General features: G+C 39.9%; 2 protein-coding genes across 2 annotated transcripts; both read left to right on the top strand.

The window, feature by feature from the left end:
- Positions 1–245: 245 nt before the first annotated feature.
- On the top strand, positions 246–1,271 carry LOC126791213 (CASP-like protein 1D1). Its single transcript, XM_050517634.1, has 3 exons — positions 246–445; positions 588–714; positions 966–1,271. Exons 1-3 carry the CDS (start codon positions 246–248, stop codon positions 1,269–1,271), a joined length of 633 nt encoding a protein of 210 aa, XP_050373591.1.
- A 7,493-nt stretch (positions 1,272–8,764) lies between these two features.
- LOC126791212 (CASP-like protein 1D1) lies at positions 8,765–10,561 on the top strand. The gene is made up of 3 exons (XM_050517633.1): positions 8,765–9,054; positions 10,058–10,184; positions 10,298–10,561. The coding sequence occupies exons 1-3, from the start codon at positions 8,807–8,809 to the stop codon at positions 10,520–10,522; spliced, it is 600 nt and encodes a 199-aa protein (XP_050373590.1). The 5' UTR covers positions 8,765–8,806; the 3' UTR covers positions 10,523–10,561.
- Positions 10,562–12,529: the final 1,968 nt, after the last annotated feature.

Here is a 12,529-nt window from a genome sequence, read left to right as displayed (position 1 = left end):
GCTGATCTATTTTTCAATTGGAATTGCATCAATATCTTATATCTATCCCCTAAGATGATAACTGCTCATGAGAACGTTCAGAGCAATAGGTAATTGACATGATACTTAATTTATCAGATAATTATATTCATCTGGCCAGTGGAGATCGAATGTCAACTAAACATTCCCTTACGCCTTGTGACTTTGCTCTCTCTATATAACATATATGGTGCTTAGTTAACCAAAAGTATCGATCATCATCAGTCATGGGAAGAACAAGGAGGCCTGTGGTTTACTTTTGCTTGAGTTTTCTTCTCCGGATGTTGTTGATCGTTGCCTCCACAGTTAGTGCTGTGACTATGGCAACTAGCAAGGATACCCAATATTGGTTCGATTACGATCTTGACACTGGCCATAACAGGAGTGGTACCATTTCGTTCAAATTCACTGATTCTCCCTCATTCATGTACGTTTGTTCGTACAGTACGTACTTTTATATATAGTATGTAACTTATGTTACTAATTGGTTAGTTTTAGAGTATTACCTACCATAGTATTTTCATTTCTAACCCTAGTTAGTTGTTTATCGATATATTGAAACGGTGCAGATACTTTGTTGCGGCATTATCTGTCGCGGGCGTTTATGGTATCATTACCAAGTTATCAACTTGTTTAGTCATCTGCTTAGCGCCGTCCTCATCAATCATGTTGGTTCTCTTTGCGGTTTTTGATGTGGTTAGCTCCCTCATCTCACATACAAATGCTAGCTTACGTATGTATTTATCAAAACTGATAATTCGAGGAAACTTGATTACACACAGAAAAAGTATGTGTGAGTATGAATCCGACACAGAAAACTTGAGGACCTTCAGACCTTGCATAATTAGATCAACTTAGTTTTTCGTCACAGTGTTGGGTTGTGATTTGTGAAGCTCTTATCATTATGCGCTACACGATCCAATTAACAATTCTGTTGATATATGCAGTTGATATTGGGAGTGGTAGCCTCAGCAACGGGGACAGCTGGTAGTGTTGCTTACGGCATATTCAAGGGTGATCTTTGCTCTACTTACAGCCGCTTCTGTCGACATATAGGAATCGCTTTGGGGTTCGCCTTATTTGCCTCAGTTTTTCTTGTCATTCTTTTATGGACCTCCCTTATTAGTCTCTACAAAAGGATCCCGAAACAAACCTTTGAGACATCACAACCACTTCCACAGTCTCCATTACAAACCCCACCACAAGCACCGATCTCAGAGACTTCACCACATGCGCAAGAATTAAGGAACTGAAATATATGCAAATAAGTAAAGCCTTGCCAAACCCCAGTTACCCAAGCTCCTGCCAAACAAGTCTTACGTGTTTCTGTTCAGAATTATTAGGTTGTCATACATAGTTGGCAACTGATCGTTAATTGGTTCGTTCTCGACTCGTCCGATCTTCTTGTGTTGAAAAGTTGCGGTTTTGAAATCAAATTCTCCGTTTGTATTGAAGGTTATGTCAAAAAATGTGAGAGCTTATCCTATGTGTATTGGTTATTCGCTCGTACGTCCTGTATATATATCGAACGTAATGAAGCTTTATTTCAGTGTAAATGTAAATACACAATCCGTGTGAACAGTCAGTAGCTGACCATGTAATTCATGCTCAACCACCCTTAGATATAAATCCAACGGTGAGGAGAATTTTTTTAAAATTGAGTTATTTTGTTTTCAACCCTTAAATTTAAAGATAGTTGATCATGAATTCCATCGGAACTGTGTAAATACAAGTGTTTATCAATCGGGTACGTACTTACCAAGCTAAGCCAATATGCCAACGTACATTACATATATACTTTCAAGGTCCACTGAGACACTGAGTAGTTAGCTACTTTGCCAAGTGCGGGTTTTATGGTGGGTAAGCATGTTCGATCAAGATTATATTCTCAAAGTTGAGTTTAGAGTTCACGGGTGTGATAATACTAAAAGGAGTTTCACACAATGTAATAATCTGGATTTTCGAGTTTAAATTCTTTTAAATTATTGCAAATTATTATGTTTGGTAATTCGAGTAAATCATATTCTACACTTTCTCGTCAATGTCTTTACGAGATGAAAGTGATTTCGGAAATTTAATGTTGAAAAACGTTACGTTTTCAGTGGCTCAAGAGTTGGCTTTTAATCCGTCGTTAATCTCTGAAAACTTCATTCACGAAAGTTGTAGAGCTCGTCGATACGACTACGTAGACATACGGCACGCCTTAATCGGACATCATGTTTGAAAGTTGTTAGTAACGGAAGTTTGGTTTCCGATTTTGGAAGGCTACAAAATGACATTTTTGGAAACTTAAAATCATAAAAAAAAAAACCAAAAAGGAAACCGAGCCGGCCCAACCCCGACCTGATTTCCATTTCATCCGATTTCATCTCCTCCGGTCATCTCTACCCTCCGGCCGACGTGTTCGACACCTCCAGTGTCGTTGGAACCGCACGGCCGGGCCACATCGACCGGTGGTGGTGGCGACCCACCCCGCGCAGCGTTTCAGTTGCGCCCGAGGACGCACAGAGTTTCAGAGTGGGGCACGAGGTGACCGTCGCAGGTCCTCCCTCCTCCTTATAGTTGCGAATCCACTGGCGGTGAAGCTCGAATCGAGCTGGTTCACCTCCGATCTTCAACCTCTGATCCGATTTCTTGCGGCGGCATTTCCGGCAGTCTCCGGCTGAATTGGAGCTAACTGCAGGTATGTCTATGATCTACATTTATGATGTTGGAAGTTTTCTGATTTATGGAAGTTTGGGTGGAAATGGTGGTGGTGCGCGTGGGAGGAGGTGTGGCGGTGGAGAGCGGGTATTAACCCCTAGGACGGTGGTAGGAAGGAATTGGTTGGTTTTTGTGCCCACAAGCGAGGTCACGTGCGGCTGTTTAGGTACTGTTCAACTCGGGTACTGTTCACCCGAGGTCGGGTACTGTTCACCCGAGGTCGGGTACTGTTCACCCAACCCAAAAATCTTCTCCGGCTGATTTCTCCACCATCCGACGTCGCCTCGTGTCGTGCCACCTATCAAACTGAGCACCACACGCAGCTGCCAGAAGGTGGCGCGTGAGCCCCACGCGCGGCCATTTAGGGCGGTGCATGAGCAGTAATTTTGTAAACAGTGTTTCATGAACAATTATTTGTAAACATTGTTTCTTGAACAATTTTTTAACTTTAATTAATATTCACCTGTTGTTTCGCGGGTCGTTTTTTAAGCATGTTGTTATGCCACTATGTCAGGACCCCGAATTTCGAATGATAAAAATTCGAATTCGAAGCCATGAAAACTCAAAAACAATCTGAAATATACTGAAATCATCTTATCATAACAGTGTATCGAAAACTGAGTCCACCTCATGACTCAGTCAACTCGAATAATACACAACCAATGGAAATATAAAATTCACTCAATCCTCACCACTAACAGTAGAAAGAAATCTTCGACGTCTTCATAGTAGTTCGTCAATTCTGCTAATCCACACCTGCAGAACGATCCCCTACACCATCGAATAGGTGCACCGGGATTGTAAACACAAACCCGGTAAGCTTTGCAGGTCGTATGAGTAAAACAACAATACAACTCGTGTATAAATACAAAATAAACATACTGAAAACATATAATTATAAATGTACCCATGAGTCATTGGACGGCCCATCTGGTTGTCCAATAATATCTGAAAATATAAGTGCTCATGAGAAATAGGGCAACCCCTCTATTTACCCAAATACATTTATAATACGGGTACTTATGAGCGCTGGTACATCTCTGTTACCCCTCATGAAGTACGCCGTCAGACATTGGGCAACCTCTCGCTACCCAATATCAAAAGAAAAATACTGAAAACATTTAATTATAAATGTACTCATGAGTCATTGGACGGCCTATCTGGTTGTCCAATAATATCTGAAAAATATAAGTGCTCATGAGAAATCAGGCAACCCATATGTTTACCCAATTACATTTATAATACGGGTACTCATGAGACCCAAGTACTCATCCGTTACCCCTCATGCAGTACACCGTCGGGCAAATGGCAACCCACTTATCACCCAAAAATCCCAAAAATATGGGTACTCATAAGCTGATAACCCATCTGTTACCCCTCATGCAGTACACCGGCAGACAGACTAGAGCTCTAACTGTATCGTAACTGTCGTCCGGCTAAGGCTAGGTTCCGACATGCCAACACGTCCGAAGACAGAAAAACACGTCCGAAGACATAACACACGTTCGAAGACATAACACATGTCCGAAGACAAAAAAATACGTCCGAAGACAAAAAACGTTTTAACAAAACTCAATGTTAAAACCACGTACAATAATCATCACATGAGATTGTACAAATCAAATCGACATGCTCAAATAAATAAATATCAATGCTAAAATGAACTCGTTCGCAAACAGAAATTATGACAGTATATAATATAACAAACTATATATATGTACTTATTTTACCAATTATACACATACACAATTCACTATATCATATACATATCATAGTTCATTCTTTTTAATAAAATGTAATCATGAATCTCCGCAAAGGTAGATTCGTCACTGTGAGATTTTTACTCACCTTCTTTCATGCGTGCAACTTCCACGACACTGAGAGTAATTTCCTCACTCATTTCGTCAATCACCTAATAGCATGATAAATGCTTAGAAAATAATACGTAAAATATCAAGTGACGATTTTCAGTACAGCTAAATGTTGTTCATAAAACATTGTTCAGAGAACACTGTTCATGTGTTTATTGTAACACTAATCACTGTTCCAATGTACTGTTTTACTAAAACACTGTTCAAAGTTACTTTTTTTTACCAAAACACTGTTCACATTAACTATTTTACCAAAGCAATGTTCACGTCACTGTTTACTAAAACACTGTTCGTGTTTACTGTTTACAGAACACTGTTCACAGTATTATTCATGAACACTGTTCATGCGGTGAGAGTGTTCACCGGCCGCCTCTAATGACCACCAAATTTCACTATCACAATCTGAATGGCATTCTTAACAACTTTCTAGTTCACAACAAAGTCTAAATCAAAGCTTAAAACCTCCAATTTTGGAATTTCCAAAAAATCCCAAATCATGAACCCTAGAATTGAATTTTCTTGATTCATGTTCTTACCTTTCGATTTAGCTCAAAACCTTTGCAAGGGTTGTTGACGATGTTGAGGCAAGGAGTTTGAGACCCGTGGTGAAGCCTAAACTCACCGGAGATCACCGGAAAATTGAAAAACACAACCGGGTCACCGATGGGTATTCGGGTCGACTTTCGGGCTTCGATGCGTGGAAACCGGCGTGCTACTCCATGATTTACCACCACAGGGAGGTGCACAAGGAGGAGACGAGGTTATCTGGGTCTGCTCGGTCACCTGAAACCGCCGGAATCGGCCTGAAAAGTCGGGTTGGGTCGGAAGGAAATTTTCGCCTCTAAAGGTGCAGGTGCGGAGAAATGGGGAGAAAAATGGGGTTATGACACAGTAGGTGACCGACGAAACGAGTGAAGAAATTTCACTTGGTGTTGTAGAAATTGCACGCAGGATTTAAAGTAAGTAAATCTCACTATGACATGTCTACTCTTGGCGGTGACTTGTATTTATGATTTCTTTAAATGAGTGAACTGTGACGTCGATATAATATAGTGAGTTGTGTATGTGTACAAAAATGATAAATACAATACATATATATGGTTTGCTATATTATATGACGTTACAGTTTTTATTTAAATTATGAAATTTATTGTTTTTGATTAATTGTGGCGGATGGGACCATAATGGGAGATAATGTACCTTCCGGTATGATGGATTATTGGCGTGTCTTGTTATATATTGTTCTGTAAGAATCGTTTGGTTGCAGTACGTAAACATGCGTGGATTGTTATATTGTACGTGGTTTTAACATTGAGTCTTGTTAAAACGTTTTCTGGTATTCGGATGGTGATGACATTTAAATCGGAACCAAATTTTGGCCGGGTGTTGGTTACGATCAGTTAGAGCTCTAGTTTGTCTGTCTTGTACTGAATGAGGGGTAACCAGGCAGGCCCGGGTCTCATGAGTACTTATGTTTTAAAATGATATTTGGGTAACCATGTGGGTTGCCCAGGTCTCATGAGTACACATGTTGTAAAATGTTATTTATTACATTCCTTGTATGTGATGCATGATAAAATGTTGGTTTACTTATACGGGCTTAAAAGCTTACTGGGTTTGTGTTTACAATCTCGGTGCACCAAATTGATGGTGTAGGGGATAGTTCTGCAGGTGAGAATTAGCAGGTTCAGAGAGCTTACTCGGAGGATTACTGAGGGTTCTCCTCTTCTGTTTTTGGTGAGGATCGAGTGAATATTTCATTTTCAATTGTTTTAATACTTGAGTGTATAAATTGGTGATGTATTATTCAAGTTGTGAGTTGTACTTTGAACTCAGTTTCGATACACTGTTGTTGTAAGATGATTTCAATATATTTGGGATTATTTTAGAGTTTTCATGACTTCGAATTCGAATTTCTATCATTCGAAATTTCGGGTTGGTGACACATGATTGTCAAGAGTTGAAAGCCATGGATGTGATAATCTTCATAACTTCATTGTTTTTATGTTAGTAATATACGATATTATTGCTTGTACCATTTTGACGTTTGAGCGATGTTATTTGACAAGAGAAATATCAGATCGATTATGACCAAGGTCGTCGAAGTAAGTCGGTTTCTAATAAGAACGTTAATGTCCAACAAGAAATACCATAGCGCGCAGCTTTCAATTCATACTTGGTTACATATCATTTCAAATTAGAAATATTTTTCATGAGTATCGATTTGTGTTAATTCTTGCTTTGTAGATTCATAAATGCATGCATGTGTATCATGGAATAATTATTCTGTGTACCCGCCACACTATGTGGCACTGTCATGTGATGTATCCAGCCAATTATATTATTCCATGGTATAATTAACATGCACGCGGTGAAAATAACAAAAATGTATTTACATGTAAGAATTAATCAGAAACAATCATAGTAAAAAATATATCAATAACATTACAAGGATACGCCACGCGAAATATATGACGGGTATATATAATAATTTATGGTGTATCATGTTGAGCCGAAAAAACAAACAAACAAACCGCATCAGCTACGAAGAGGTCAATGAACCGATCATGTTTATTTTGTCGTATTCGCCTCTTATTACAGACAATTGTTATTAAAACCTAAAGTACTTAGTCATTAGATTGCATCAATATTATACAGCATTTTATATGCATAACCAAAAGAGAAAGAAAACAAATTTGTAGTTGAGATAGTGATAGCAGAATTGACCTGAATTGGTTAACGTAAACCATAATCTACAAGGAACCAGGATTTCTTCAAAATAATGCGATAAGCTCCATTAATTTATGTCAAATGGACATATACGTCTGAGTATATAATCAGTTTATTCATCGATCGATCTCTTGAAAGGTTCTGTCCGACAAAACTGCTTTTACTTCATAATTAGTACATATATATAGGAGAATTTTTAGGTACGGACGTTCGTACCTTACGTAAGGTACGGATTCGCCGATTCCGGCGACGGCATGCTGCAACGGCGGGGCGGACCACGACAGCCACACTCCCCAGACGGGATTGCCGGGAGGTGGGTAGTGCAGCTGTGCTGGTCCGCCGTGTCGTTGCGGCCTGCCTCGCCAAAATCGGGACGTCTACACCTGAAGAACCTTGTATATATTAATACATTTGCCTGCTTTTGTCTGACATAAAGTCGTATTCTGCTAAATTGCTAATGTTGGTATAGGCTTATGTCTCGCCATAATCAGCAACTACAATCACTTATTCTAGTAATCCAACAACACAGCTGGCAAGACAGTAGCCCCAGCTACGAAAAGAGACTCCACGCGTCTGGAACCAACTTCTGACGCGCCCTCACGCGTAACCCAAAGTAAGCTCCAGAGAGCACCAAGAAGAGACTTTGTCCCACATCGAGAAATAAATGTTCTACCTACCTTAATCAAGCTACATAAGGTCCAATATCTCCATTTACTAAGCAATTAATACTTACCTACTCTTACTCTGTCAAAATATATACAGTGTCTGATTTAGCCATCGGAGAGTTGAAGACCGCCAAAACACGGTCTCTCTTCTAACGCCGTATTTTATCTTATTTGGCAAATTAGGAAGGATCCAAACATTGATTGCGCATCAAGAAATACACTGATGTAGAACGGCTTGCTGAGGAGTTCATGTAGCAGCCTATCCGGCGGAGCACTACGTTTACAACTAATTGGCTGATCGCAAAGAGGTTAAGAAAAACAAAAACCATTATTAGCTTTCATATGTTTGTAGTCCAATATGACGATGACAATTTCTAAATGTTTATTCATATAGTAGTGCATAATGAGCTAAAATCCGCGGCAGATACGATTATACAAATAGAAGGAAATGATTTTCTGAGAAGAGTACGTTCTAGAGGCTGAACTACGGCACGCAAATTATCTATTCGAGTGTGACTCGTAGGTTTGTTAACTTAGCTTAACTAGGGTTTTGATATCCCATTTGCCATCATATGCGCGCATAAGCAACTTAACTCTTATAAAACCAATTCAGCTGGCGTTCAGGAAACTCCAACTACATATATATATATATATATGGTGTTCTGACTGTTTAGTATGGCCCGAACAGCATATATAAATATAGAGATGCACATACTTATCTCTCCACGTACCAGTTTCATTGCCACTATAACTACATCAACACTTTCGCCATCAACTTAACCAATAACATATATCCGTAGCCTGCAGTTGCTTCCGGCCATGGCATCGACGGATAATCCAGCTGACCCAGAAACCGGTAAGGAAGTTCCACCACCGAAGGCCTCATGCGAAGACACGCTTCCTCCTCCTCCTAAAGCTGTAAACTTATTTGCAGTTGATGTGGCTCTTAGGTTCTTGGTGTTTGCAGCATCACTAACAAGTGTATTGGTCATTATAACTAGCAAACAGACAGTATACCAAGGTCCTGTCCCGTTTGAAGCCAAGTTTGATCACTCTCCTGCCTTCATGTGAGTCTCTTGATCATTACATGCATTTATCCGCACTGAAACTAGTTAACTATTCATTTGAACTGTCCCAAGTACATGAATAAGATGTATTTGTTACACAAGACTGCACATAGATATTAATTGTCATTAGTAAAGTGATCATAGTGAGAGCTTGTACCGAGACTAAATACAATTCTCATCTCGGTGCACTAGTTTCTCTGCATACCTTTTGAACAGTTCTGATATGTCTGTTTCCCATTAAGAGTTCAATCGATCAATGGTTCAATTGGGAATCTTGACGGACCATGAATATATATAGTAATATAGCCAAATAAGTCTGTTTTCGATCGAAATTAAGAAAACAAAGTCATACTATAATTTGAGCTAGCCAGAGGTGCTCCAGTCCCATGCATGTTGGACTATCTATATTATCTACGATTCTTAAGAGCTTTTTCTTTTGATTTAGATAAATATGAGTCGAACTTGAGATATATTAAGCAACGAAAGAGAAATATCACAATACAAGATCATTAATTTGTTGCATGGTCGTAAATTAGTCATTTCGATAAATCTTAATTTTAATTTATGATACGATTAATACCTAGAGATGCTTTGATCGATAACGCTGATTTTTAATTTCCTTTAATTTGGTCATTGTTCTTTTTATTTTCTGATTGTTGTTCCCCTAGTTTGAACAACAATCAGCTCGATCGCTCTAGCTCTGATATGAACATGAATTCATCTGTAGTAGATTACGACGCTTTCCTACCAACGAGTAGGTAGTTCTCCTATACCACAAGCTACCTGTATATGCAAGTCCACTCTTGGAAAGCAACTTATTATTTCTTTTCTCTTTCATTCAGTATAATCTAATTAAGTTAGTCACCCCATCCATCATTTCATGACTTCCTGATGAGAAAACTTTGATGAAAATGCTATACAAAGAAATTAGTCTCAGGACGTACGAGGACTAATAATTATTATAAACTTCTCTGACTTGGTTCAATGTTGTTTCACTTTTCAGATACTTTATAGTGGCACTATCGATTGCAGGCCTCTATAGTATTCTTACTACGTTAGCATCCCTTTCAGTCATGTGGAAGCCAATATTCTCAACCAAGTTCTTGCTCCACTTTGCATTTTTGGATGTGGTAAGCAAGCTCAGTGCTGTTCTTTATGTATATAGTATACTAATTTTTGCCAACAAATATAATTAACAAACAAACTAGACACTGCTAATACCCTTCTTTTGTATATGATGCAGCTAATACTGGGTCTAGTGGCATCGGCCACGGGCACTGCCGGGGGTGTTGCGTATATTGGATACAAGGGCAACGATCATGTGCAATGGCGCAAGGTTTGCTCTATTTTTGACAAGTACTGCAAACATATAGCAGGCTCCCTCGCTTCATCGTTGTTTGCTTCGATCTTGCTGGTTCTGCTGGTGTGGCTGTCAACTTTCTCACTCCACAAGAAACTTTCCAGATAGAGATGGTGATATATATCGCTTCAAATTGTGTGTTATAAGTTATAACTTGTGAGAGTGTCTCATACTGAAGCTCGGTGTTGGTTTGGGATGAAATAGTAATAGTTCTTTTAATTTTATATGTATGCATATAGTCATGTAAATGCTGCCCAGTAGTAGTAATTCTATATTTTTTTGTATTACATGTATATGTAAATAGATATTAGCGGAGGATTAGTGTGCGGGTATGATTTCTGTAAATACTCTATCAGTACTTGTGGTGTTTTCCAAGAACATATAAACTTTTTTATGATCGAATCATTCGAATGTGTTTCCTTTAGAGCTTTAGCTCATTTTGGGTTCCATCGGTGTAATAACCCTATTTTCAAACAATATTTTGGTTTGAATTCTATAAAATTGTGAAATTTAATTAGAATGAGTGTGATTGGTTGCGACGTTATGAAACGAGAAACGGGAACGTTTAATTCGAAAAACGTTACGTTTCCGCAACGTATATATCGACTTTTATTCCGTCGATCGTTTGTGAAAACTCTCTTCATGAAAGTCGTAGAGCTCGTCGATACGAGTACGTGGACATGTGACGCGTCCGAATTGGACGTTGGAGGTGAAAGTTATTAACATCAGAATTTCGTTTCCGATTTTAGAAACAAGTATAAATAGGAAAATTTTGGGATTAGGGTTTCAATTTCTGGAAACCCTTCACCCGCGCCTCCCTCCTTTCTCTCTCTCCCCCCTCGCGACTCTCTCTCCCCGATCTCACCTTCCCCTCGACTCACCCCGGCGATCTCCTCAGCCGGAGCGACGTGGTCCTCACCGCCACGCCCTACGGCCTCGCGAGCTCCCCCACAAGTGACCCCGAGCTTGCAGCACTCCGCCTCGCCGCCGCAAGCTTTCCTCGTTCCCCCGACCCTCTGCCTCGTGCCCCGATCGTCGCCTTCAAGCTGATGTGCCCTCACCGCCGTTCTCTGGGGCATCACGAGACCCTCCGCTACCACCCTCTAGCACACCGTGCCTCGTCTCGCCGCCAAGGTGCCGCATCGATGAGGGAAGCTCTTGCACGAAGCTCATCAACGATTCAAGCATTTCCAACGCGATTGAACTCCGATCTAGGTAAGGAGGCATTTGATTCATGGTTGTGATGATTGTGTGATGTTTTTGGGTGAATTGGGAGGTTGTTGGTGGAGATCGGAGAGAGAGGTGGAAGGAGAGGTTACCGCCGCCTTAGGCGGCGCGTGTGGCCGCATGGAGGTGGCTAGGCACGGTGGGATGCCGTGGGAAGAAAGAGGAGAGAAAGGAGGATGGTTTTGGGGTGGCGGTGGCGTCACACGCGCCTTGGTGGGTGTCGGCGCATGGGCCCCACGCGCTGCCACAGTGGGTGGCGCGTGAGCGCCACGCGCGGTCGCCGGTGAGTGGCGCGTGTACCCCATATACGTACAGAAATACGTAAACATTATGTACTCGTACAGAGATACGTATTGGATGTGTATTTGTACAGTAATACATAAATAGTAATCGTGAATATTAACCGTGAATAGTAACCGTGAACTGTGAACAGTAAATTCGTAAAACCGAAAATTGCTGAACAGTAACCGATTATTACTGTTTCGGCATTTAAAGGTTTACGAAACGTTTCTAAATTGTTTTCTTATCTTTTCAAGGTGATCGATAAATCAAGGAAATGAATTATCTTCGGAAATTGTGGAATTACGCTCGAGTCGATAAGGTGAGTAAAATCTCACATATTTACTAATCTACCCTTGCGGAGATTCAAGATTTTACAAGAGTTTTTAATATTGAATTATGACATGTATACGATATAGTGGATTACATATATATTGTATAAATGGTAATAAGTACATATATATATAGTTTGCTATATTATATACTGTTATAAATTCATTGAGATTTGTCATTTCGATGACGAGAATTAAATATTGAGCATGTGATTTAATTTGTACAATATGAGGTGTGATTATTGTACGTGGTTTTAACATGGTGTTTGTTAAAACG

The sequence above is a fragment of the Argentina anserina genome, chromosome 4 (genome assembly GCF_933775445.1).
Source record: "Argentina anserina chromosome 4, drPotAnse1.1, whole genome shotgun sequence".
Taxonomy (NCBI): domain Eukaryota; kingdom Viridiplantae; phylum Streptophyta; class Magnoliopsida; order Rosales; family Rosaceae; genus Argentina; species Argentina anserina.
The sequence above is the reverse complement of the archived record's forward strand: the minus strand, read 5'-3'. Positions and strand labels throughout refer to the sequence as shown.